This window comes from Megascapheus bottae, chromosome 5 (assembly GCF_031878675.1).
Source record: "Megascapheus bottae isolate mThoBot1 chromosome 5, mThoBot2.hap1, whole genome shotgun sequence".
In the NCBI taxonomy this organism is placed as follows: Eukaryota; Metazoa; Chordata; class Mammalia; order Rodentia; family Geomyidae; genus Megascapheus; species Megascapheus bottae.
The window spans coordinates 72,291,259-72,319,048 of NC_143513.1; the positions used below are offsets into that span (position 1 = coordinate 72,291,259).

At 42.0% G+C, this 27,790-nt stretch overlaps 1 protein-coding gene and 1 long non-coding RNA gene across 2 annotated transcripts in view; one reads left to right on the plus strand and one right to left on the minus strand.

Moving 5' to 3' along the window:
* Positions 1 to 27,790, plus strand: part of Cald1 (caldesmon 1) — a 178,025-nt gene that overhangs the window by 148,289 nt on the left and 1,946 nt on the right. Inside the window, exons 5-14 of the mRNA XM_090333336.1 lie at positions 714 to 1,647; positions 3,723 to 3,800; positions 8,067 to 8,212; positions 13,327 to 13,594; positions 16,234 to 16,374; positions 19,725 to 19,768; positions 19,861 to 19,942; positions 21,112 to 21,249; positions 21,612 to 21,707; positions 26,883 to 26,963. Coding sequence (XP_090189462.1) covers positions 714 to 1,647; positions 3,723 to 3,800; positions 8,067 to 8,212; positions 13,327 to 13,594; positions 16,234 to 16,374; positions 19,725 to 19,768; positions 19,861 to 19,942; positions 21,112 to 21,249; positions 21,612 to 21,707; positions 26,883 to 26,963 — 2,008 coding nt within the window. The remainder of the gene's footprint in view (positions 1 to 713; positions 1,648 to 3,722; positions 3,801 to 8,066; positions 8,213 to 13,326; positions 13,595 to 16,233; positions 16,375 to 19,724; positions 19,769 to 19,860; positions 19,943 to 21,111; positions 21,250 to 21,611; positions 21,708 to 26,882; positions 26,964 to 27,790) is intronic.
* LOC150063608 (uncharacterized) lies at positions 24,694 to 26,996 on the minus strand. The gene is made up of 3 exons (XR_016535563.1): positions 26,857 to 26,996; positions 25,698 to 25,789; positions 24,694 to 24,884 (listed from the first exon to the last, which is right to left on the minus strand). It is a non-coding gene; the product is annotated as an uncharacterized LOC150063608 (long non-coding RNA).

Here is a 27,790-nt window from a genome sequence, read left to right on the forward strand (position 1 = left end):
TAGGCCCTGAGCTCAAGCCCAGGACTGGCAAAAAAAAAAAATGCTAAGGGACTATGTATAGTCCCTGAGTTCAAGTCCCATTACACACACACACACACACACACACACACACACACACACACACACACTAAAACTAAAATATAAAAAGAGCATGGAAGGTATATATCAGTGTTATCCAACTCAAAAAAAGGGATGCCGGGAATGGGAACAGTGGCTCATGCCTATAATCCTAGCTACTCTGGAGATTGAGATCTGAGGATCAAAGTTCAAAGCCAGCCCGGGCACAAATGGACCTGAGACTGTTATCTCCAGTTAACCTCTAGAAAATGGGAAGTGGGAGTTGGCTCAAGGGTAGGGTTGTAGCCTTACTAAAGAGCTCAGGGACAGCGCCCAGGCTGACTTCAAGCCCCATGACCCACAAAAATAAAAAATAAAAAAATTTAAAAAAAGAGAGAGGGGGAAACAGAGATCCTTGCACACAAGTGGTCAGCAACTTTGGTTGAAAGGCGTTAATGAATACAGCACTTACAGCATGTTGAGAAGGTGCCAGGGACCAGAAAAGCCCAAGTGCCACAGTCTTGCTTATGCTGTCAGCTAAAAGCCAGACAGGCATGTGCTGAAATGACATGAACTTGGTACCACTGGCATTGGCTCTAGATATGTGGCTCTGTGATTAATCAGCTATCTCTGGTGCTGTCCCTTCTGCTATATAGTGTCCCCGATGAGGAAGCCAAGCCAACCACCAGCAGCGCTCAGATAGAAGGTGATGAAGAGGCTGCATTACTGGAGCGCCTGGCTCGGAGAGAAGAAAGACGCCAAAAACGCCTTCAGGAAGCCTTGGAGCGCCAGAAGGAGTTTGACCCAACAATAACAGACACCAGTCTGTCCCTCCCAAGCAGAAGACTGCAGAATGATATGGCCGAAAATGATACTGCTGAGAAAGAGGAAAAGAAGGAGAATCGCCAAGGAAGATATGAGACAGAAGAAACAGAAATCATTATGAAGTCCTACCTGAAAAATGACCAGAGGGATGCTGAAGACAAAAAGAAAGAAGAGAAGGAGGAAGAGGAAGAAGAAAAAGCACAGCCAGGGAACATTGCAGAAAATCAGGTAGAGGAGAAAAGAACAGACATCCAGGAGGAAATGGTGGTCATGACATTGAAAAATGGGCAAATCAGTGAGGTTGACTCAAAAGTAGAGGAAGAGAGGGAAGCAGAGGAGAGGGAAGCAAAGATGGAAGAGGAGGAAAGGGAGAGAGCTGAGGCAGAGAGGCGGAGGTTAGAAGCAGAAGAAACAGAAAGAGTGAAAGCAGAACAAGACCGAAAGATTGCAGAGGAGCAGGCAAGAATTGAGGCGGAAGAAAAGGCAGCTGCGGAAGAAAGGGAAAGGAGGGAGGCAGAGGAGAGGGCAAGAATTGAGGAGGAAGAGAGAAGGGCAGCTGAGGAAAGGCAGAGAGCAAAGGCGGAAGAGGAGGAAAAGGCCAGGATAGAAGAGGAAAAACAGAGAAAGCTGCTAGAGGAGAAAAAGAAGGAAATGCAAGAGACAAAGCGAAAAGGGGAGAAGGTGGAAGAGAAGAGAGAAGGGAAAGGGGTAAATGAAAAAAAAGTGCAAGAAGATAAACAACAGACAGCTGTTCTAATGAAACAGGTACAGTAAGCACGTTGCACCCATGTGTGATGCCTGGGACCTACTGAGAAATGTAATGCACAGCAAATTGGGGGCAGAGGCTACACTCACATAGATCCACATGCTTGATCATTTGGCAAGCTATTCATTTTTTTTTCAGGCCATAGTAATATGCAAGCATGAAACAATCATGTTCTCTTTAAATACACAACCAACCAAATTTTTACTGTGACAACCAGAGAGATATGAATTGTTCTGTGCTTGATTACTATGACTATCATACAAGAAAAAAAATGAATGAGCTAAATGAATGATACATGTGGTGGTCTACACTTGAACTTCTTTCCAACATTGCTCATCTATTCACAGGTCTACATGAAGCAAGGGGTCTATAATTCCATCCCCCTCCCCCCATCAATCAGGTGTTTGATAGTACATATAAAAAGTAGAAGCTGGCACAAAGAGTTTGGCCTAGTGGTTAAAGGGCTTGCCTAGCATCCGTAAAGACCTGGGTTCCATTCCTCGGTACCACATACATAGAAAAAAGACAGAAGTGGTGCTTTGGCTCAAGTGGTAGAGTTCTAGCCTTGAGAAAGCCCAAGGACAGTGCTCAAGCCCTGAGCTCAAGGCCCAGAAGTGGCAAAAAAAAAAGTATAAGCTGGGCACTGGTGGTTCACACCTGTTATCCTAGCAACTCAGGATCTGAGGATCCTGGTTTGAAGCCAGCCTGAGCTGACAAGTCTGAGAGACTCTTAACCTCCAGTTAACCAACAAAAAGCTGCAAGTGGAGGTGTGGCTCATGCGGTAGTGTGCCAACCTTTAAGCAAAAAAAGCTGAGCAAGAGCACAAGTCCCTGTACCAGTCACATGCACACACACACACACACACACACACACACACACACACACACACCAAGTATAAAAGTGGGGTAGAAAATTGGCATCAGGAACTGTAATGAAGCATTTTATCTTAAAAAGACAAAAATGAGCCAGGAGTATGGCCTAGAGATAAAGTGCTTGCATAGCATGCATGAAACCCTGGGTTCTATTCCTCAGTATCACATTACCATATACACAGAAAAAGCCATAGTGGTGTTGTGGCTCAAGTGGTAGAGCACTAGCTTTGAGAAAGCCCAAGGAGAGTGCCCAGGCCTTGAGTTTAAGCCAACCAGGACTAACAAAAGAAAAAAAAAAAGAGAAAAAAAAATCCCTTGGGGCTGGGAGTTTGGCCTAGTGGTAAGAGTGCTTGCCTAGCATGCACGAAGACCCAGGTTCGATTCCTCAGCACCCCACATACATAGAAAAAGTCAGAAGTGATGCTGTGGCTCAAGTGGTGAGTGCTAGCCTTGAGAAAGCCCAAGGACAATGCTCAGCCCCTGAGCTCAAGCCACAGGACTGGCAAAAAAAAAATCCCTTGAAACCAACTGGAAATATGAAGGGAAAATCAGCCCACTGAAACCTTCAAAATAATATCTCAAAAACCCTGGTTTGCATCATGTAGACCTGAGCTTAAAGCAGACTTGCAGAAAGCCACTCATCTGGGGTAATAGCAACTAATAATGGGCGGATAATCTCAGCCATGCATTTTGTTCCTCTTACCATCTGGGTAACTGAAGTTCATGAGGTCTGGAGAAAGATGGCAGCAATGGAGAAGGGACAGAAAGAAAGGTTATTTGTAAACTACTGAAGTGTTTTGCTTTCTGCAAGGCTGAATTTAAAGCCCTGTACAACTCCCCACCCCCCCTGCAAAAAAGCGAAGACTTGACTTGCATGTTTACCCTTTTCTGTCACTAAGTTTGCATGCTGCAGATGCTGTCTTTCACCCCTGCTTCTGTCGCTGTAAACGCACACAAGGAACAACGCCATGTCACACGAGATTTCAGGGAGCGTCATGGGAGGCACATAAGGAAAATGGGAGCGTGGAGAGAAAATATCCCACATTGCTGCATAGAATCACTGACACCAGTAAGTGCGGTGCTGAGACAGCTGGTGTCCTCTCACAGCACCTGCAGAGTGATCTGAGCACCTTCTCACTCTTGCAAGCTAGGAAGGGCTTCTTTTACATGAGTGACCTTCACCATTCTTGAACATGAAAAGGAAGAAGAAAAGGTTGCTAAAGGGCAAGCTCAAAGACAAAAGTCCCAGGAAGACAAGCCTACCTTCAAAAAAGCAGAGGTAAATGCTACTTGAGAATACTCTGATCATAAAACCCTGCAGAACCATGTTCCAAAATATCTCCAGCCTAACAATTGGCAGAACTGTATCCTCTAACCCCCATGGCTTGCAAGCCATGGCTCTTGGTTCATTGGACAAAGGGCCCAGCTTACAGTGCAGTGCACAAAACTCATTAACCAAGAGCAGGATGCTGGTGGCTCATGCCTATAATCCTAGATACCCAGAAGGCTGAGATCTGAAGATTGTGGTTCGATGCCATCCCAGGCAAGAAAGCTCATGAGACTGAACTCCAATTAACCATCCAAAAAAACACCCAAAAGTAGAGCTGTGACTCAAATGGTGGACAACCAGCCTTGAGTAAAGTGAATGAGGGTCTGATAGGGAGTATTGATTTGCTCTTTTCTTATTAACTGTCTTTTTTTTGAGAATCATAATCAAAATCTTTGAAAGCACTGCTCCTGTTCATCTTTCTTGCTTTCTCTTCCCCTGAAAGCTAATTTTATTCCCTCGAACCCTTCTATTTTTAATGCAATCATGAAATATTTCCAACTGGCCTTGATTAATGCTTTAATTTTTCAAAGGAAAAAATGCTCTCTCCCCTCTACCACATCTCAGTAGAAAATTGGGTGAACTGAAGATAATAATTTCTTTTTGCAAAAGAAAAAAAAAGTTGGCAAAATGTTCTGCATTGCATTTCTGAGGCACACACAGGCGCAGGTGCCAAGGTGTTTGACTGCAGGTAAGTAAAGAACTGTGGGCCCTAGAACATGGTGCTATTCTGTTGATGGTCCCAAATAATCCTGGTACATTGTGACCACATCTCCTAAATTCAGAGAATCTGAATGTGGTAAGAGTGAACCATCAGAGGTAGACACACCTAAATAATTTTACCTGTGAAACTGATCTTTGTTGCATGCTGACCCCAATAGACTTTTATTACATATACTTACCCATTGTGGCATTATTATAAAAATCAAAATTTAAAACAGAAAGTCTATAATTGAAAACATAGATGACCTGGTTAGATAGATGATTATTTTCTTTAAAAAAATTATTATTTTTTTTTTTGGTGCCAGTACTGGTGCCTCAACTCAGTGACTGGGTCCTATTGTATCTGAGCTCTTTTACTCAAGGCCAGCACTCTACCACTTGAACCAGAGCTCTACCTTCAGGGTTTTGGATGGTTTATTAGAGATAAGATACTCACAGATTTTCCCTGTTTGGGCTGGCTTCAAACCATGATCCTCAAATCTCAGCCTCCTGATTGGTTAGGATTCCAGGCAGGAGCCACCAGCACCCAGCTGCTTGCTTAAAGTTTTAAATAAGAATTCATACAAGAAATGAGAATTTCTAGTTCTTGTTACATATTTACCTTAAGCTTCATGCTGTTGTTGCTAATTTGTGTAGTGGTTTGGGAGTAAAATTTGAATGTGTGCTCTGTCTATCTAAAGGAGTACAAAAGTAACTCAGAAACCTAGAGTTCTAGTGAGTCATTTCAAAAAGACTTAAACATACTAAGAAACAAAAAGCACCTACAAACTCATCTAGTACAAACAAAATCCCCTGTCTTTCTTCAGAGCATTTGAGCTTGTTTCAGGTAGTGGTAGGGTGCAAATGACCACCACCTCTAGATTTAATTTAGCTTTTTTCTCTGCACTCCAGTTATGAAAAGCTTGGTTTGAGGTTGTTGGTTTTTTTTTTCTTGTCTCTAGCAGAGTTGTCTGCACAATACTGAACCTGATGCTCAGATCATCTAGGCTGACATTTTTCTGACATTGATCGATGTGCACACAAATCACTCAGGAATCTGGTTAAATGTACAACCAATTCCATGGCTCTTGGAGGAGATCCATGCTTTCCATAGACAAAACTTTGAATAGCAAGCAGTCTAGAGGACACCATATACTAGAAAAAGGAGCCCACAAGGAGTATAAAGGTTCAAGAGCTAATAAAAGACTGCTAAATCTAACTTGTACCTAGCTGCTATCGCCATTCTGGAATTATATCGTGCAAAGCAATATACTATAGAGTCTTATATCCCAGGAGATTTGCTCCTGTTGGCTTGTTGGCTGGCTGAATGGCTGGATGACTGGATGGATGGATGGATGGGTGGGTGAGTGGGTGGTTTGGTGAGGCAGGTTCTCATGGAACTGTCTATATACTCAAGCTGGTCTCAAACTCATGAGGCTCCTGTCTTGGTCTCCTGCGTGCTGCTATCATAAATGTGAGTCATATATCCTGGTTTTCCCTGGACCTTTGGGTGAGTCTCTAGAAGAAAAGCATGCCACATAGACTTCCACAACCCAATTGGATATCCCATTGGATATCTCGAATATCCAGATTTATTCACACTTATCCAGAGCTTTTCTCAGTCAGATGTATAGTTTGTGGAACCTGATAGGTAGAGAAATTCTACAAACCATACATTCGAATCAGAATTTGTTTCACGGGGATACCCTGAAACCAACACTCTTTACCTCTAAGTTGCTCTGCCTAGATATTTCTTATCCAGGGTATAAACCATGGTCTGTGGTTTCTGAGACTATCCACTAACATTAGGTAAAAGTAAGACTCTATCTTGGTTCCTTCTGCTTGTCCAGGGAACACTGACTTATTCATAGCAAGGACCTCCACCAGCCTATAATTCTGGTTTTGACTATCCTTCTCTTTTCTATAGCTTCTGATGACCAAGGAAAATGGCAGGATAAAAGATCAAGAAGGAATTATTTTGCTCAGCCTTGTATTTCACATGCCTGAGACCAGCATCCTAGAGAAGCTAGATGACTTGCTCAAGAAACACTGCTAGACTGCAGATTATCTTGGGAACAAAACACAAGTTCCTTGCTTGGTAGACAAATCCCCCAGCTGTCCTATTCAGTGTTGCCAAAGGACATAGGTATAGCCCTAAGACTACCGTCCTAAGACAGTAACGTCATTGTGTGCCATTCATACATAGTACTTAATAAATAATACCCAAGCAAGATAATCAGACAAGACTTTTAAAAGTTCATCAATGTGTTGGGGGTGGGCGGGGAGAAGCAATTTGCTTTGTAAAAAAGAATATGTCATTTAAAAGTAAATGTTCAAAGCCGGGTGCCAGAGACTCATGCCTGTAATCCTAGCTACTCAGGAGGCTGAGATCTGATGATCACAGTTTGAAGCCAGCCCTTGCAGAAAATGCCATGAAACTCTTATTTCTAAAAAACTATTCTGGCCCTAAGTTCAAGTCTTAGGACTGGCAAAAAAAAAAAAAAGTAAATGTTTAGAAGATGTTGAAAAATAACTGGAAAGCAGAAAATAATCAACTAAAAGAATGCTCTATGAAACACCAGAAAAAGGCTTACTTTTTTTCCATAGGTTTCTCTAGGACATTAGTGCCTTATAACTGTCTAGAAAAAAAAAAACAAGAATAAACTACCTATTTTGTTCATTTTTTAAAAGAATAGATGAGATGATATTATTGGGTTAATTCGTACTCCTCTGTTTCCACTAAAAACAATTTGCTTTGACATAATCTATTTCATTTATTGTAAGTAATTTGTAACACAAAACCCACCAAATACTCATGCTACCTGCCCTCCATGTATCCTTTTCCTGCCTCCCTCAACAGTCCCAAGACTACATGCCAAGGATTAAATCTCTGCCGACAGTGATAGTCAAGGTAAACTCTAGAATTGTTCCTCTGTGCTTTACCTTCAGTGGTTAGAGGAGAACAGAGTAGGCCCACAGGTCTCTAAGTCCTCATCCTCTGATCAGGTACCATCCTTGGGACTCAATTATTCATGAGACCAAAATATAAGAGTAATTGTCCTCAGAACAGATTTAAAAGAGCCAGTGAATTTGCTCTTTCTGTCTTTATCATATTATTTTTTCCTTCTCAAAGATTCATTCCTTCTTCAAAAAAAATCTCACGCTACCTGGCTATTCTTTCATCAAACTCCCACTAATAATTGCTCTTCCCAGCGGGAACTCCAGACAACCTTTACATTGTAGTGTTTAGGGTGTAGTCATTTCTACCAAAAACACCCCAAAATAAAAACCCAGTGAGACATCAAGGATGTTTTGACTACCTAGTAATACTCCAGTTCTTTGCTTAGGGAATAAAGAGACATAGCTTCCTTTCTAAAACTTTTCTTTAATTGCCATCACGTCTATGTCATTTTCCAGTTTCTACCTAAAAACAGAGTGGTCTTACTCGGTAATAGCAGCTGTAAACTAATATAGTTCTTTTTTTAATCTTTCTTCTTGATGCTCACTATTGGTTAGATCAAAGATGAGAAGATCAAGAAGGAAATGGAGCCCAAAGAAGAAGTGAAGAGCTTCTTGGATCGAAAGAAAGGATTTATGGAAATGAAGTCCCAGAATGGAGAACTTATGACCCACAAACTTAAACATGCTGAGAATGCTTTCAGGTATGAAGTGAAGCCTTGTTAGACATCACTGTGTTCATCTGTGAGGGAACAAAATAGGTCTTCCTAGCCTGTGTATCTACGCAGAAATATGGTAGCCAGGCCACATTCTTTTGTTGTGAGTTCACAGGCCATTGTCTAAGACACACAGCCAGCAGGTCCAGCTGCTCCTGGGTCTTAGATCACTAAAATCACTAACAGGAAGCCAATAATTGCTGCTCAATCCGAATTTAATCTGCTTTTCCCTCTTCTCTTTTAAATTTTTGCAAGGCACATCGGATTCTTGTTCACTAATCCTATATGCTCATGTGAAATCTATGTGTTTAAAAATATTATGACAAGATGGGCACTGCAGTTCATGCTTGTAATCCTAGCTACTAGCTAATCCTAGATTTAGGAATCAAGTTCAGTTTATTCATTGGTTCATTCTCTATGGAATCAGGCCATTTTTTTTTTGCCAGTCCTGGGGCTTGAACCCAGGGCCTGGGCACTGTCTTTGGGCATGTTTTTGCTCAAGGCTAGCGCTCTGCTTCTTGAGCCACAACACCAGTTCTGGCTTTTTTCTGTGTATGTGGTATCGATGAGTTGATCCCAGTGCTTTGTGCAAGCTAGGTGACCACTCTACCACTAGATTTCACTTCCCACCCTGCCCCAAAGAATTTTTCATATGAAAATGTGCACAACAACCCAACCATTCTTATGAGTGTAAAACACACAGAAGGAAGGTACGGTAAGTATAAGGTGCATCAAGGTGAAATCCATAGATAGTATGTAGAACTGGCAAGAGAACAGATGTGAAAACTAAGAGTTATTAGGTGGGCACTGGTGGGTCACAGTTACAGTCCTAACTATTCAGGAAGCTGAGGTCTGAGAATGAAGGTTCAAAGCCAGCCCAGACAGAAAAGTTTGTGAGACTCATTTCTAAGTAACCAGCAAAAGCTGGAAGTAGAGGTATGGCTCAAGTGGTAGAGTGTCAACCTTGAGCAAAAAAGTGAAATGAACACAAGGCTCTAGTTCAAGTCACACACTCACTATTCATACACACACACATACACATACACAGCAAGTTGATTAGGAGGCAAGAAAGCAGAATCCAAAGTTTACTTATATACCTGTAGCTAAATGTTTTAAACCTCGATACTAGCATCAGGCTTATGAAAAATGTTCAATGAATAGTACCTAAAATTATTATGGTTTTATTATTTGATAATTTATTGTATGAAAGTATAATGGGTTTTTTGTTGTTGTTGTTTTTACCAGTCTTGGAGACTGAACTCAGAGCCTAAGCACTGTCCTTGGACTTTCTCAAGGCTAGAGCTCTACCACTTGAGCCATAGCACCACGTCTGGCTTTTTTCTATGTATGTGGTACTGAGGAGTCAAACCTGGGTCTTTGTGCATGCTAGGCAAGCAGTCTACCACTAGGCCAAACTCACAGTCCCAGTATCATGGTTTTTAAGGGACAACTTTTACTTTTGTTCAGAGAAACTATGTTAAGGAGAAAAATCCATCACTATAACTAAAAGTTTAGTTAACCATTAGCAAAATTACCAAGGAGCTTCAGTCAAAGCACAAATTAATTATTACCCTGCCAGTTGTCTGGAAAGCCATAGATCTTACTAATTCAGAGAGAGGGAAAAAAAAATCACACAAGAGTAATGAGTTGAGCTGAAAACCTTTCAATGAGACTCATGTCTTAATTTTTCCATCTTTGGACAAAAATAAAACTATAACAAGATGCCACCAAATATCATTTTTGTTTAGCTACCAATATCTGTGAGATTTCATTTGAGTTGTAAATTGATGCCGAGAGCAACAGAGAAATGTACTTTTGTTTCATATACTTGTAAAATAAGGGTGGGGAAATAAGAAGGGCCCTAGGACAGGTAAAATAGATGGAGGTCTACTAGCTTATCTGAAAGCAAGCTGTGTTCTTAATGTGGCTTAAACTCAAAAGAATCTGAAGATAGTGGTGCTGTGGCTCAAGTGGTAGAGCTCTAGCCTTGAGAAAGCCCAAGGACAGTGCTCAGGCCCTGAGTTCAAGGCCCAGGACTAGAAAAAAAAAAAAAACGAGGATAGAGACCACTTATGGAAGAAATTTCTATATAAGAGCTTGTCTGTGTTTTTAATTTTTAATCTTTAATTTAAAAAATTGTTTTGCCTGTGCCATTACTGAGGCTTAAACTCAGGGCCTGGGCACTGTCCCTTAGCACTTTTTTGCTCAACTTTACCACTTGAATCACAGCTCATTGACCGGAGATAAGTCTCACACTTTGCTCTCCTGGCTCTCCTGGCTGTCCTGGCTAGTTCTATCTATATTGTGGTCCTCCGATCTCAGCCTCCTCAGTAGCTAGGATTATAGGCATGAGACATGAGCATATGGCTGTCTCTCTCTCTTTTTTTTTTGTCAGTCATGGGACTTGAACTCTAGCCCTGGGAATTGTCCCTGAGCTCTTCAGTTCAAGAATATGGCGAGCCACATTGCCACGTCCAGTTTTCTGGTGGTTAATTGAAGATAGGAGTCTCATGGATTTAGTGCTAGGACAACAGGCATGAGCCACAACACCCGGCTTGTTTCTCATTTTTTTTTTTTTTTGCCAGTCCTGGGCTTGAGCTCAGGGCCTGAGTCCTGTCCTTGGATTTTCTCAAGGCTAGAGCTCTACCACTTGAGCCTCAGCACCACTTCCGGCTTTTTGCTATGTATGTGGTACCGAGGAATCGAACCCGGGTCTTCGTGCATGCCAGGCAAGCACTTTAACCACTAGGCCAAACTCCCAGCCTTGTTTCTCATTTTTAAGATGATAATTTTTTTGTATGATTACACACAACATTTTCTCCAGATATTTTCTGTGAGTTGAGATACACATATATATGTACAACCAGTATGTATATGAGTGAATGTTATTATCAAAATATTTTAAAAATTTATTCTTGAACCATGTACACCACAGCTAGCTCCCTGTGCCAATCACTACAAGCCTACATTTAATGATGTTAGACTATTCCACTGAGTTGTATTATGACCTGTTTAATTCCTAGTGATGTTTTAATTGTCCAGAACGAAAGCTTGAGCGACACCTAGTGGAACTCAGAGAAATTTCAACAGTGAGAGAGAGAGAGAGAGAGAGAGAGAGAGAGAGAGAGAGAGAGAGAGAGAGAGAGAGAGGAATTAACTGTCAAGAGCCTTGAATAATACTTTTTTTTTGGTGCCCAAGCTGAACTGTGATCCTCAGATCTCACCCTCCTGAGGAGCTAGGATTATAGGCTTGAGCCACCATGCCTGGCTTTGAATAATACTTTTATACCTTATAACCTCAGTCTGATAGTAAGGAAGATGTTCACATCATCAAAAACGTACACACACGCTCTTCTGAACCATGGAAAGACATGATCTTTTACCATATTCAGTATATTTGATATTCCTTTCTATTTCCCTTTTTACTTTTTTTTTTCATTTTTCAAAACTAAATTTATTCTCACACAGACTTGGAAGCATTAAGAATCCTATAGGCAGGGCTGGGAGTTTGGCCTAGTGGTAGAGTGCTTGCCTAGCATTCACGAAGACCCGGGTTTGATTCTTCGATGCCACATACATATAAAAAGCTGAAAATAGTGCTGTGGCTCAAGTGGTAGAGCTCTAGCCTTGAGAAAGCCCAAGGACAGTGCACCGGCCCTGAGCTCAAGTCCCAGAACAGGCAAATAAATAAATAAGTAATTCAAAATGCACTTGAGATGTGCAAAGTCAGCCAGGTGGCCATGATTTATGAGATTTTTTAACTTTTGGTATTATAAAATATATAAAGAAAAAGTTGAGTGAATAAAGTATGGGGAAGGACCATGAAGGGGCTGTGATTTTATGCCATCTGCCAGAGAACATTTCCTTCTGCCATGGTCGCATGGATTCATGAAGGAACAAGGAGCCCAGGGCTCAGACCAGCCAGTAAATCCCTAGGTTCATTCACCTTGACTCACCTCTGCCAGAATCCCAAGGGGGAGAGGGGACAGACCAGGTAGACTCGGACCACACCAAGGGTGCATCAGAGCAGAGGAACTCAAATCCCAAGAAAGCTCCAGGCGAGGAAATGAACGAAGGAGGCATCCCAGCCCCTCTATTCTTGTGCATTCGATCACTTAGAATCCTCACGCATTGTCACATGCCTCCTCACTCACTGTCACTGTTGCTGGTGTCATGTAGAACTGCCTTCCTTCACTTATTCTCCTCAAGTTCATGGTGTTGTAGCATGCGTCAAAATGCCCTTCTTTTGAAGACTGATCTTCTGTCCTATGGAGTTGCCGTATTTCCTCGCCTTTCATCCTACACTCTTAGGTTGCCTCCCACTCTTTGGCTACTTGTAAACAATGCTGCCATGAACACAGATGTGCAGCTATTTCAGCACCTTGCTTTCAGTTCTTTTTTACACTTTTTTTTTTGCCAGTCCTGGGCTTGAGCTCAGGGCCTGAGCACTGTCCTTGGACTTTCTCAAGGCTAGAGCTCTATCACTTGAGCCTCAGCACCACTTCTGGCTTTTTTTCTATATATGTGGTACTTAGGAATCGAACCCGGGTCTTCATGCATGCTAGGCAAGCACTCTACCACTAGGCCAAACTCCCGGCCCCCTTGTTTACACTTTTTATCCATAATGGAAATGAACCTAGCACTCTCCTATTTTAGCCACACTCTCGGCTCTTTTGCTACTCATTATTTCCCCTTTTTGCCTAGGCCATGCCTATAACCATGGTCCTGACACCCACACTTCCAGGCGCGACAGCTGGGACTAGTCACCCATCAATCACCGTGCCAGCTTGAGAGGGTCTTGCTTAGCATTGTGGCAGGGCTGGCCTCGAACTATGGTCTTCCCCAGCCTTTGCGCCCTGCGTAGATGAGATTGACAGCTTTGAGCACCCCACGGGGCTCCAGTATTTTGCATACTCGTTGAGGAAGTTCCATTTTACCATCTTTGGGACATTTTACAGCTGAGAACCTCAGGGATGATGAGTGGGGGCGCAGGGAGCTTGTGACTCCAGGCAGCTCTGCGCCCCTTCCTGCGATGCTAGCAGACACACACCGGCTATCTCCTTTTCTCTCCCACCCTAACCCCCCCACCCACCCACCCCCAGCCCTGGACGCCTGGGAGGTCGGGCCGGCGCGGATGGCAAGGAGGCCGAAGGCGCATCCCAAGTGGAGGCCGGGAAGAGGCTGGAGGAGCTGCGCCGCCGTCGAGGGGAGACCGAGAGCGAGGAGTTCGAAAAGCTCAAGCAGAAGCAGCAAGAGGCCGCCCTGGAGCTGGAGGAGCTGAAGAAGAAGAGGGAGGAGAGAAGGAAGGTGCTGGAGGAGGAAGAGCAGAGGAGGAGGCAGGAGGAGGCCGACCGCAAAGCCAGGGAGGAGGTGAGGAGGGCGCGCGGGCCGGGGGCGCGGCGCAGGCTCCGCAGGCCTGGCTCTGCAAATGTACTTTTGGATTCTTCTTCTTTTTGCCAGTCCTGGGGCTTGAACTCGGGGTCTGGGCACTGTCCCCGGGCTTCTTTTGCTCAAGGCTAGCACCACTTCTGATTTTTTTCTCTGTAAGGGGTACCGAGGAATCGAACCCAGGGCTTCAGGCATGCTAGGCAAGCACTCCAACACTAAGCCACAGTCCCAGCCCCAAAGTGGTTTTTGCTTGTTGTTGCCTGTTCTGAGGCTTAAACTCGGGGCCTGGGCACTGTCCTTGGACACTTTTTGCTCAAGGCTAGCACTCTGCCACTTGAGCCACAGCGCCATTTCCAGCTTTTTCTGTGTATGTGGTACCCAGGAATTGAACCCAGGGTGTTGTGCATGCTAGGTGGGCACTCTACCACTAGGCTTCGTTCCTGGCCTGTAACCCTAGCTACTCAGGAGACTGAGAGCTGAGGATCACGGTTGAAATCCTTCCCGAGTGGGAAAGTTTGTGAGACTCTCATCTTCAATAAACACCAAAAGTCCAGAAGTGGAGCTCTGGCTCAGAGTGCAAGCTTTGCGCACAAAAGCTCAGGGGCAGTTCCCAGGCTCTGAAGTCCAGCCCCAAGACTGGCATGTGCACACACACACACACACACACACACACACACACACACACACACAGGCAATAACGCCGTGTTTTGCTCCCTTTTGGTACTCCTAGGACCTGATACAGTTGCCTCAAGTGCGGCCAGCACCCCGTCGTCATGAACAGATGAATTTGTTCCATCTTTTTTAGACAGAATTCAAAACAACAGATGAAATTACAAGGAGAAAACCTCGGGCTCAGCATTGAAAAACTGCTTAGCTAGCTACTACTTCTATTGCTACAGTTTACAAAGCACATTCTTTCCTTTAATTCTGGAATATCTGCTCATTTTATGGGGGGAAAAGCAGGAATGAAATAGCTTGAGTGACTTATTTGGAGATTCTGGACTGATAAGTCATACAATGGTATTGAGACTCAGCACTTTCCATTTCTGAGCCTAGAATTCCCTCCTATCCTTCTAAATATACAAAAAAAGGTTTTCTTGGTGACTTTCTGACATTGGTTCTATACACATTTCCCCTGAACTGTGTGGAAAGTTCAGGTAGCTGATTCAAAAATCTCTTTTAGTCCTATAATTCAATGAGCCAATGACCTATAGTTGGAAAATTATTGCATTGGTAAAAGTTGTATAAACAGACATACCTCAGCTGTGTGTGTGTGTGTGTGTGTGTGTGTGTGTGTGTGTGTGTGTGTGTTTGTGCGCACGCGCACATGCCAGTCTTGTGGCTTGAACTCAGAGCCTGGGCACTGTCCCTGAGCTTTTCTTTTTTTTTTTGGCTGAAAGTGAGTACTCTGCCACTTGAGCCACAAAACCACTTTTGGCTTTTTGGGGGGTGGTTATTAGAGATGAGATCTCATGGACTTTTCCTGCCTGGGCTAGTTTCAAACAGAAATGCTCAGATCTCTATCTCTTTTAAGTAGATAGGATTACTGGCTTGAAGATATAAGCTTCAGCTTATATCTTAACCCTGCTACTTATAAGGCGGGGTTTGGGAAGAAATGCTATATGATTGATTTTATTTTCCTTATCTGGGAAACAATATTTGCTTTGAGAGGTTTTTCTGATGATTAAATAGAACCTGATGCTCATAATGTAGTATTCAAAGAACAGTAGCTATCATCAGTGAAGTGAGAGCCCTCAGAAGACTGTTAGGTCTAATCTTCTATCCAGCACAAGAGATTCTTACAATATCCTCCTTGATGACTGGACATCTTCTCTGCTTGAGAACCATCAGTAACAGTGATTTCACAGACAACTGCCAGGCATGTGTAAATCTTAGAAAATCAGTCACAGAGGGTAGGCAACTTGGTCAGCAGCTCTGAACTTTGCCAGCCGGAAGTTATAGCTCCATGTCTCTAGGTCAGGAATGGAGGCCCAGAGGCCCTACTTAGAAAGATGTGAACAACTGTGGCTTTACCACTGAGCTCCAATATCTATACCATTTCTAGTTTGTCAAACTGTTCAGAAGCATATATCCCCTGAGGCGGGGGCAGCAGCAACCACAGAATCATTCCCTGAACGATTTGGATAGATTTATGTGACTTTCTACAAAGTGCTCTCATTTGTCTCCATGACTCTTCTGAGCAGTAGGTAGAGGGGTTTTATTGTCATTGTATGTGTTCAGCATGGGAAGGCCAGGGCTAAATGACTTATGTCTGGTGACCATAACCTTGAAAGGGACTGTCATACTGAGCCTCAGTCCACATACTTTCCGTGGGAAGACCTGTTAAGTGGACACTGTGATCACTTCAATCTCACACATAAAGAAACAGAGACGGATAGCAGATAATAACATGACCAAGGTCACACAATCGAAAAACCATCACTTCAGAATGCAGTGCCAAGCAGCTGGACTCCAGCACCTAAGCTTAACCTTTTTTGATCCCCTCTGAGCCCTGGGTAATATCTAGAGCTCTCTGGATTATGTTACTCTGTCTCCCACATCCTCTCCCTGTCCCTACAAGCTGGTTGAGATGACCTTATTACTTGTTCTCTCTGCCTTAGGAAGAGAAAAAGAGGCTAAAGGAAGAAATTGAAAGGAGAAGGGCAGAAGCAGCTGAGAAACGCCAGAAGATGCCAGAGGATGGCTTGTCAGATGACAAGAAACCGTTCAAGTGTTTCACTCCTAAAGGTTCATCTCTCAAGGTATTTCTTCCCTAGGAAACTATCATAAATACTTTAAAAAATCATACACAATACTACTTTAAGTATTAATTCATTTCTATTAATTTAATCGAAACCTTATTTTAGCCTCTGATTGAGTCGATTCTTCGAGGCCTTCCTTTGCTCCATTGGCTTTCCTTCCAGGTTCATGTGTTCAGGTAGCAATCCCAAAATGCCTTCAGCTGGGTAACTTATGAAGAACAGAAAAGACTTGCTTACAGTGATGGAGGTGGGGAAGTCCACCAAGGCAGCAGTAGGTAGAGTCGGAGTCTGGTGAGGGCTCATTTGTCATACATCCCTTCTGTGTCCTCACATGGAGGATGAGGGGAGAATGAGGCTAGCAGTCCCTCTCAGGCCTCTTTAATAAGAACACTAATTCCATCCCTGGGGACCCCCCGGTCTCATGACCTAATATCTTCCTAAAGGTCTTGCCTCTTAATACTAGCTCTTCGAGTGAAATTGGGGGGGGGCACACAGACGTTCTGCCCCGTTTTTCATCATTTCTCAGCATCTCTTATTCCAAGCACATGGAAAGGAAGGAGAGTGTTAATGTTCTCTCTGTTCTTTCTCAGATGCTTGTGACATACAATGCCAAGTGGTAGAAGTGCTAGCTAGCCTTGAGCATAAAAACTAAAGGACAATACCCAAGCCCTAATTTCAAGCCCCGGTATTGGCACAAACACACACAGAAAAAAGGCCTTCTATGATTACAATTATCTCTCAATTTCACCAATCCACACTCTCCAAGTGTCTCTTTGTTTAGCGTTCTTGAGAATGAAATGCTTCAAGTTTCCAAGTATATTATGAAGGGTTAGCTGCTTTTCCTGCTCATGTTTACACCATTAAAAGCAGGATAACTGAATGATACAAATTTCAAACTGCTGGCATGGGAGGAGATGAAAGGCCATTTGGAATAGGTTTATTTTTCCAGAATGAGTTTGGCCCCAGTACTGTCTTCATGGAGCCAAGTTCCTGACTGATGTGAGAAAAGAAGCAAGAAGGAGCTGAGTCGGGGAAATGATAGACAGGTTGAGATACAAGGGGAAAAGTTCCTATAATGTGTAATCAGCCATTACTTCCAAATAGATCTTTTGCTTCAAAGAGATATTTAATTGAACACCTCACTGCCTTCCATGGTAAAGATAAAAAAACGTTTGTCAGATGAATAAATGAAAGAAAAAAAATCTAACCTCATCTATCTATCCTCAACTTTCTAGCAGCCTGGCTAAGTTGACAAAGCATCAGGAATGGATCAAGTCAGGGTAGAATTATAGCATCATAGCCAGGTTTTCATGGTTAGAGTACGTACTTGCATGTACAATCATATCCTATGGCACACGAATGTGACCAAAGGAAAAAATATTGCAAATTAAAGAAAATGTTTTGTGCTCAACTAACTTCATGGAGCCATTATGAGGACCTAAGGGCCAGTCACTTCCTAGATAAAGAACAGTCGTGCACCACAAAATGACGCAGATTGGTGGCAGACCACATACATGGACCACAACAATGGTTGTCCCCTAAGATTATATCATCTAGCCATAATCAAGGTAAAAAGGGACTGGAGGCATGGCCCAAGAAGTAGAGCACCTGCCTGGAGTCAAATCTCCAGTATCGCAATAGAATAAAATAATTTTTAAAAAAAACATAACAACAACAGTATGCACTGTGATTTTTGGAGGGGACATTGGCCTTAACTCCATTTTGTCCCTCCCCTCCCTTTAAACCTTTTTCCCTTCAGAATCTCTGCCCCTCCCCTGATTACCTTGGGCTTACAGGAAGGACAGATCAATGTTCACCAGTCCTCAAATCTTTTGTTGATGACTTGTGACAAAAGATAGCGCCTAATCTAGCTGGGACTACCAGAGCTGGAACATCTTACCCTAAAACTTGTTTTATTATTTCCATGCATGCATGCAAGGGATATTACTCTGTCTTACCCTCCTTTTCTCCCTTTAAAAAATAATTTAAGAGCCAGGAGTGTAGCCTAGTGGTAGAGTGCTCACCTAGCATGCAAAAAGACCTGGGTTCAATTCCTCAGTACCACATACTTAGGAAAAGCCGGAAATGGTGCTGTGGCTCAAATGGAAGAGCACTAAACTTGAGCAAAAAAAAAAAAAAGTGTCCAAGGACAGTGCCCAGGCTCTGAGTTCAAGCCCCAGGACTGGCAAAAAATAATAATTTAATGCATTTCTTTATTCTACGTATGCATATGAAGTGCTTGGATCATCTTCACAGCCTTCCATCTTCTCCTCTGTCTCGGTCCTTTCCATATGCAGTCATTCATTGCTGTTATGTATTCTGGCTTAATAGCCAGACTGCAGAAGAGAGTGACTGAGGGGAAAAGCAAAAATGAGCATGTTGAGGGACATGGAAGAGGAGGAGATCGTTGAAGAGCTTCATGCAGAAGCTTCCCTTTCTCAAAAAGTGGAGAATTGTGGAAGTCCAGCTGATTGCTGCTTTCTTCCTATTATCAAGGCTGCAGTCACAATATTTAATAAATGGACCAAGCAGCATTGGATTGGGAAGGGTGGAGAATGATAAAAGGGGTGAGAATGATCAAGTGCATTGTGCCTCATATGAATTGCTTTGTTGTGTGGCAACCTATTTGTGCAGCTACTTAAAGATAGTATAAATATAACTTACCAACCTCAACAGCAAGTACTATTTAGGGAAACCCCGTCCTGGGTGGGATTTTAAGGAAGGTAGAAAGAGATTGCTTGGTTTTCTTTGTTTATCAGTGCTAGGTGGTGTCCAGAGATAGCTGAAATTTCTTTTAACTCAAACTGGCCTCAGGCTCCAATCTCCAGACCACTGCCTCCCAAGAAGCTAGGATTATAGGCTTGAGCCATTGTGCTTCACTCTTGAAGCACCCCCTTTAAACAATTAATAGATGCTAATTAATGCATTTACATTTTTAAATGCTTAAAAAGAAAGGACCATGACATTTTAATTTCTATGCAAAAGAGTACATTCGGGAAGAAAGAATCTGTTGCTTGTCTCCCTAACATGTTGTGTGTGTGTGTGTGTGTGTGTGTGTGTGTGTGTGTGTGTGTGTGTGCGCGCGCGCGCGTGTGTGTGTGTGTGTGTGTGTGTGTGCTGGGGCTTTGAACTCAGGTCCTTGTGTGTTCTTGCTTGGCTTTGTCACTCAGTGCTGGTATTCTGTGCTGGTATTCTAACTCCACTTCCAACTTAGTACTAATTAATTGGAGACAGCAGCCAGCTTCCTCTAGTTGTTTTGATTCACCAGGTACAACAGTATCCTGGGCTGAGAAACACTCTGGTAAGCTGATTGGTACTAACTGGATTTTATTTTCTCTTTCATTTCCTAGATAGAAGAGCGAGCAGAATTTTTGAATAAGTCTGTGCAGAAAAGGTAAGCATGAGTGATTGTTCAATCAAAGCGATTCATCTATTGAGTGCAAGAAAAGATCCCTATCTTACATTTTTGTGACTGTGCTTATTTAGCAGTGGTGTCAGATCGACCCATCAAGCAGCAGTAGTCTCAAAGATTGACAGCAGACTGGAGCAGTACACCAGCGCGATCGAGGTGAGACTTGCCCTCCACAGTGTCGCCTTAGAAAATAGAAATAGCCTCTGAGAAACACTTAGGACAATAAGCAGACACTGTACCCACAGTCATGATGCCTTTTTATACAACAAACCCCTTATAATAAACTCAAATTATAGATGGCTTTGACTTTTTGTAGGTGGTATTGGGGTTTGAAATCAGGGTCTCCTGCTTGCTAAACAGGTGCTCTACCATTTGAGTCACTTTCCTTATCCTTTTCAGTTACTTTTTTTTTTGTCAGTCGTGGGCTTGAGTTCAGGGCCTGAGCACTGTCCTTGGATTTTCTCAAGGCTAGAGCTCTACCACTTGAGCCTCAGCACCACTTCCGGCTTTTTTCTATGTATGTGGTACCGAGGAATCGAACCCGGGTCTTCATGCATGCTGGGCACGCACTCTACATTAAGCTACACTCCCAGCCCCTCCTCCAGTATATTCTTAATGCAATGTTATCTTCACTTTCCAGGTAGCAAGCACTTCCTTGCTTCAGGACTTTTGTATACAGAGTCTGTACCTCTTATTTCCTTTACTTGTTCTAAGGTTCCTGTCTGATCTACATTTTAATGTTGCTTCCTCAGAGTAGCCTGTACAATGCTCCTAGATTAAGTATTAGCCCCTCTTTTGTGTTCCCTTGCCAGGCTTGATAGGCACACCATTCTTTTCCATAGTACCTACAATGTGAAATAAATGCTTGTGTATCTAGTTCTACCTTTCTCTACACTGCATGCCATTTACCCAGAGTGTGGCAAAAAACAAAAACAAACCCTGCTCCCGGTATGCATTTTAAACATATCGGCTGAATATACAATGTTGAACATCATCTTAATAAATAGTATTCCAGGAAAAAGCATAGTTCATTTTTGAAAGTTCCTCTTGGTTAGTACCCAAACCCTTAGATCAAGCCTTAGTACTTAGAAGGAAAGAAAGAGAAAGAGAGAAAAAAGAGAAAGGGGAAGAGGAAGAGAAGGAAGAAGGAAAAGAGAAGTCTTTGTGTCTTCAAGGTAAATGAACACAACAGAAATCAGGAGTCATTTTTTGGTATTTATACCATGATATTTTAAAGTGATTGTATTCATAAAGACCAGTTCACAGTAAGTTTCCAAGGACAAGCTTTCTTAGCACCATGTTAAAATGATTTTCACACATTTCAGGGAACCAAGTCTGCAAAACCTACCAAGCCAGCAGCATCAGACCTCCCTGTCCCTGCAGAAGGCGTGCGTAATATCAAGAGCATGTGGGAAAAGGGAAATGTGTTCTCTTCCCCCTCCGCATCAGGCACACCAAATAAGGTGAGCATGGAATTTAAGTGCAGAAAAGCAGATTCGTTCTTCACCCCTTCCATTTTACATCAGAGATCATAATAAAAGCAATAAAGAAGGTACAACTTGTGCTTGGTTTTGCAAGGACTGTAAAAGAGAGAATGTACTCCCTCGGGAAAGTCTGGATACACATCATCCCTAGCCAGGAAACTAAATCAAGTGTTTGAGATTGTCAACCCTTGGGATATGAGATGCACCTAGATATTCTTTTAATATCAAGTTGCAGGTTTTCCATTATGTGACACAGTAATACTATTTTGGATTTGTTTTGAGGATCCTTTTCCCCAGGTAAAGTTTATTTTTTAATATCTTTGATGATTGGCTCTCTGTAGGAAACAGCTGGCCTGAAGGTGGGAGTTTCTAGCCGCATCAATGAATGGCTAACTAAGACTCCAGATGGGAACAAGTCACCAGCCCCCAAACCTTCTGTAAGTAGCTCTGGGGTTTTGTTGTTGTGATGGGAATGGTGGTTGAGATCTTTTGACTGCTCATCTTTCAGCAGCAGATTGGGGTGTCTGTGAAAGAGAATGTCCCTTGTACTGCTTTTGTTGTCTCATAACAAACAAGGATGTGTGCAGATTCAGTCAGTCCTGAGTAGCTATGCCGCCATTAACAGGAGGGAAAAATGTAATGAACTTGTCATCTCTCCCAACTGATAGGTGGAAAGACCTAGAAAGAATAATGAAGCAGTTCAAATCCAGACCCTGAACTAGTTTCTTTGTTTGGCTTCAATTCTATAAATGTCAGGTAGGAATTCGAAAACAGAATGACTGATTTCTTTGGCATCCTCTCTATTACAAAACCTTATTCACAAAAGAATGTGCATATTGGTTGTTTTGAACACATATTTTCAAATTTATCTAATTTCTATAACTTGGCATAAAATACAGCTTGAGCATAGTTGTGGAAATAATCACCACCTTTTTTTTAAATCAACACTTGGCAAAAGAAAGTCCTTAAAAATGGAAACTGGAAAAATTGGATGTAATTTTTTAATAATTAGTAAAATTGGAAACTAAAACTGAGTTATGGATGCTGTTTTTAAAAATACAAAATTTTATCATATGTAGTTATCTAACTATAAAAATAGTCTTTTACCTTTTCATTGACTGCCTATGATGATTGTCTTAGTACGTTTCATATCATAGATGGCTGAGCTCTCTCCTACATGGATTTTATAACTCTTTTGATATTCATCTCTACAGGTACCAAGGGTAGCATGACATTTTACAGGACAAAGCAAAGCTTTCCATCCCATATTTGCTATTTCCTAAACCTCTCCTGTTGAGCCATAACAGCATTTAATTACATCCGTTATTTCTACCTACAATTTCCAACAAAATTTGATTTCTCTCCAATTGAGAAAGAAAAGGTAGAAATATTAACACACATTTCTTGCAACCCAGTATCTTTGTTTCAGTGCTCAGTAGAGGTAAAAACTAACATGAATCCAATTTATAACTGTACAATCTTTATATACCAGAAGAAAAAAAAATCCTTCCCACTCCCAGTTGATAGAGAGTTGTCCTATGAAAGGAGACAGGTGAGGCAAGATATTATATCATTAGGTGTGTATTCCAAGGCACTGGTAGCTCATGCCTATAATACTAGCTACTCAGGAGGCTGATATCTGAGGATCACAGTTCAAAGGAAACCTGAGTAGCAAAATCCCTGAGACTCTTATCTTCAGTTAATCACCAGAATACTGGAAAGGGAGCTATGTGGCTCAGAGTGGTAGAGAGCTAGCCTTGGGCTACAGAGGTCAGGCACAGCACCCAGGCCTTGTGTTCAAGCCCCATATCCAACAAAAATAATTAAGTAAAAGGTCTCTATATTTTATCCTTGGTGTCTCCTACAGCTAAGGACTATGAAACCTGACCCACACTTTTGTGCTTCATTTTCCTTCTTAAAATTACATTTGTAACCAGGAGGCTGAGATGTGGGGATCACAGTTCCAAGCCAGCCTGGGCTGGCAAGTCTATAGAACTCTTACCTCTAATTAACCAGTAAAAAGCCAGCAATAGAGCTGTAGTTCAAGTGCTAGAGGACAAGCCCTGCACAGAAACATTTGGTGATAGTGCCTAGGCCCTGAATTCAAGCTCCAGACTGGACACATACACACAAAAATTGTAACACATTTTTGAAATACAAAACTCTGGATTATTGAACTTGCCCTTGTTTTCTGTTTCTGTCTGGTTGCTTCATGGCACATACTGAGACTGACACCCTCAGGAGTCTGGCCAAACTGACCCTGAAATGAGAATGTTGGAAAAACCACAGCAAGGGGCCAGGAGTTTGGCCTAGTGGTAGAGTGCTTGCCTAGCATGCATGAAGACCTGGGTTCAATTCCTCGGTTCCATATACATAGGAAAAAGCCGGAAATGGTGCTGAGGCTCAAGTGGTAGAGCTCTAGCCTTGAGAAAGTCCAAGGACAGTGCTCAGGCCCTGAGCTCAGGCCCAGGACTGGCCAAAAAAAAAAAAAAAAAAAAAAACAGCAAATAGAAGGCTTTCAAAGATACCTAATGGTTTTGGACTGTAGATGATTTATTTCAGCCTATTGATTCTATTTTTTGACATGGAGGAAGCGAGAGAATAAAAAGTTGAGTTTTATGTTTGTAGATGTGTGGCATAAGGTCATTAGAACAAAACCAGAGGGGAGTTAATTTCAACAAAACCATCCCCACTAAGTGAAGCCTTAAGAGGAAGGAAACAAACAGTAATTCTAATATTGAAGTACTGAATTCTAAATCCCCTGCAGAAGAGAACATCATTCTCATAGATAGTAAGAATTGCAAAAGCTCAAAATCACCTGTCATGAACTATTTGAGCCAGGTGCAGTGGCTCGCACCTGTAATCCTAGCTACTCAGGAGGCTGAGATCTGAAAATTGCAGTTCAAAGCCAGCCCAGACTCTACAACGTCCATGAGACTCTTCTTTCCAATTAATTACCAGAAAACTGGAAGTGATGCTGTTGTTCAATGGAGTAGGGTAGTAGCCTTGAGCTCAATAGCTCAATGACAACACCTGTCCCATGCCCGGAAAAACAACAACAACAATTATTTGAAGGACTGGGAGTTTGGCTTAGTGATAAGAGTGCTAGGAAGCATGCACAAACACCCAGGTTCCATCCCTGGGTAACACATACATAGAAAAAGCCAGAAGTGGTGCTGGGGCTCAAGTGGTAGAGCTCTAGCCTTGAGAAAGCCGAACGCCAGTGCTTAGACCCTGAGTTCAAGCCCCAGGACTGGCAAAAAAAAAAAACTATTTGAAAGACCTGAAAATGTATTCAAAATTAAATTAGTTCACACTGGATGTCCTACTGGGATAATTAAAATCTTTCAGGTATAAATCCTAGGATTTCAGGATAGCTTTGTACATAGACCTCAATTCTGAGTATATTTGTTTTAGCTAGTTTTCTGTTGTTCATGTCTGAACTCTGTGTTACACAGCAATTAAAAAGCTAATTTGTCTTTCTTTTTGTTTGAACTCAACGACAACAGTGTCTTTCTCAGCTGGCTTCTCTTCTTCCCTCTTTGGTCTCTGGTTGAGTGGAAACCTGCTTCATTTTCCTGCCTTCATTTCTTCTTCCTCTGGAGTGAGTCTTTCTGTAAAATGTAGTCTGGTCAGGTAATTCTATTTACATTTCACCTTTGACTTAAATATACCAATTTACAACATGGATGTTAAGATTTCCTTAAAACTGACTAAACTTTTAAATGTAGCCTCATGATTTAAGGGAAACACAGTCCGTTTCCTTAGAACATTCATATGAAAGCAAATTATCTATCTCCTTTAAATCAAGTGATAATAACCACTTTCCATGGCTTCCAGCGTCACGTTCCTAACTATAGTTTCTAAAGTTTTAAGATACCCTTTCAGCCTGTTTGGCAGCTCTTTCCTACATTTGCCAATGTAGGTTTTTAAAAAAGAAAATCAAATCTGACCTTTGGCTTTCCAAGTTAAATAAGTATAGCTCTCACTAATAGAACATCAGAAATCCATACCACAGAAGAAATCTAGAAACTCAGTAAATTTAAGAAAAATATGAAATGTTTTACAAGATGTGTATTTAGTGATGCATTTTCAACACTAGATCTCAATATTTGTGATGGAAATATGTCCGCTTAACCTGGTATCTGTAACTAAATACAATTGGTATTAGCTTTACCTTCTGGATGAGAAAAGCAAGTTGCCAAAAGAAGCAGGACTATTTCAATAAAGCACATTTATTTTCTACAAACTGCCTTTTGCCAAATATTAATAGAAGCAAATGCTGGAAAGAATAGAAATAGAAAACAGAAATTTGGATCCTCATACAAATGGAATTAATCATATGGTAGAAAATAACGACTCAAAGTTGTATAACTATTATGAGTATACTTCACATTTTCTTCCCCAAGGTTCCCACATGTTCTTACCTACGTCATCTCTTCTATGTGCGATTTGCAATACATGTTTATTTTCATAGAGCAAGGTTCTATTGATATCCCTCTCAGTTATCCACTCTGCCCTGAGGAAACACAAAATACTTTTAGTGGGGGTTGCCTAGACCCTAAGATAGAAACCCCAGGTCAATTTAGAGCTGGACAAAGTGCTACAAGGAGTGAGATGGGGAGGAGAAGGCAGCCAATAAAACAATGTGTTACTAAGCAAGTCTCCACATGTTGCAAACACCTATCCCTTTGGGGGAACCCTGGGAGCCACTAGAGAATGCATACTTCTGGCAGATGCTACCTGAAACCTTAGTGAATCTGAGCACTATTCTTGCACCAATGCTCACTGTTCCTGGAATGCTCAAGGCTCCTGTCTTTGAGTACACAGATAGGCATCTATAGTCGGAGAAAGGCCTTGGGCAAAGAGATACAGTGTTGGCAGCTGGTGTAAGCTAAGAAAATAAAGTCCAAACTGGGCACAAAGTGATGGCTCATGTCTATCACCCCAGCTACTCAGGAGACTTGACATTTCAGGATCATGATTCAGAGCCAGCCAAGATAAGCAAATTTGAAAGAGTCTCTTTCCCAATTAATCAGTAAGAAGCCAGAAGTAGAGGAGTGGCTCGACCTCATGTGAAAAAGCTAAACAAAAGCATGAGACCCTGAGTTCAAGCACAGGACCAGCACACACACACACACACACACACACACACACACACACACACACCCACACAGAGAGAGTAAAGTCCAACCGACATGGTAAGGGGCTCTAAAGAAAGTTCAGTCTGCAAGGAGTGTAATGTTTATTAATCCCCAAATGAACTATTTTTAGATAGTATTCAAAAGTATCAAAACATAGAAACAGGGCACATTTTCTCAATCAGGCATCATCCCATGTCATGTTCAATAAACAGTAATTCCTTGGTGAATAGCAAGGATTCAAAAAAAATACATATATATATAAAATATGTTATGTAGCTGAAAAAACATATATATATATATTAAAAAAAACATCAAGTAGCAGCTTAATGGTCCTGTTAATTTCATCCATTTCTTAAGTGTACTGAACATCAAATTGATACTAACAAAACAATAGGCATAGTGGCTGACTTCTTTAGATCTCAAAATACAAATGGCGACCTACTAATGGTTTCTTCTTGCTCTTTACAGGACTTGAGGCCAGGAGATGTATCTGGCAAGCGGAACCTGTGGGAAAAGCAATCTGTGGATAAGGTCACTTCCGCCACAAAGGTAACCTATGGGGAAGACTGGTGTTTCAGTGATGGTTTTTCAAGCACACAACATAAATAGCTCAAGCCCGAGGAATGATTCCCAGTAAGATAGCTTAGATATACTGTAGTGGTAGGGAGGTAGGCAGAGACAGTCAGATGGCATCATCATGGCTTAAATTTCTTTGCAAGATCCCAGCTTTGCTCCAGTCACTTGGGAAAAATAGATTCCTTAAGGTAAGGACTCCCTCAGTGGCTTTACTTCTTCTTTCTGGAACGATCCTTGGATATTGCTTGCAGTTTCAGATTGGAAGTTGCTAAGGTCAAAACTAAAAGAAGATTCAAAAGTAAGGGAATGTTGTTCTCCTGTGAAAATTAGTGTTTAGAAATACTTGGATTCCTTGTATGTGTTCATTCTTCAGAGAGGATATTTCAGGCTACACATAAGACAAACATGGCTCATAATTCAGGTCTTTATCCAGCTCTTTCTTAGTCTTCTCCTTTAATACAGAGAAGATCATTAGGAGTAGAACAATGTTCTCAAGAGATGAGGCAGAACTCTGGGGGCGGAAGCAATTCTTACGGAGGAAAATCAGGACTAAAGAACATGTTGAAAGACCAGATAAAAGTTGAGTATCCGTGGCTCACACCTGTAATCCTAGTCCGTGAGGCTCTTATCTCCTCTAAAGTACCAGTGGGGGAAAAGTGCTGAAAGTGGAGCTGCAACTCAAGTGGTAGAGTGCTAACCCTGAGTTCAAACCATGGGATCAGCACACTCACGCAAAAAAGCCAGGCGGAATGGTACATGCCTGTGATCCCAGCACCCAGAGAGGGCTGAATATCAAGACC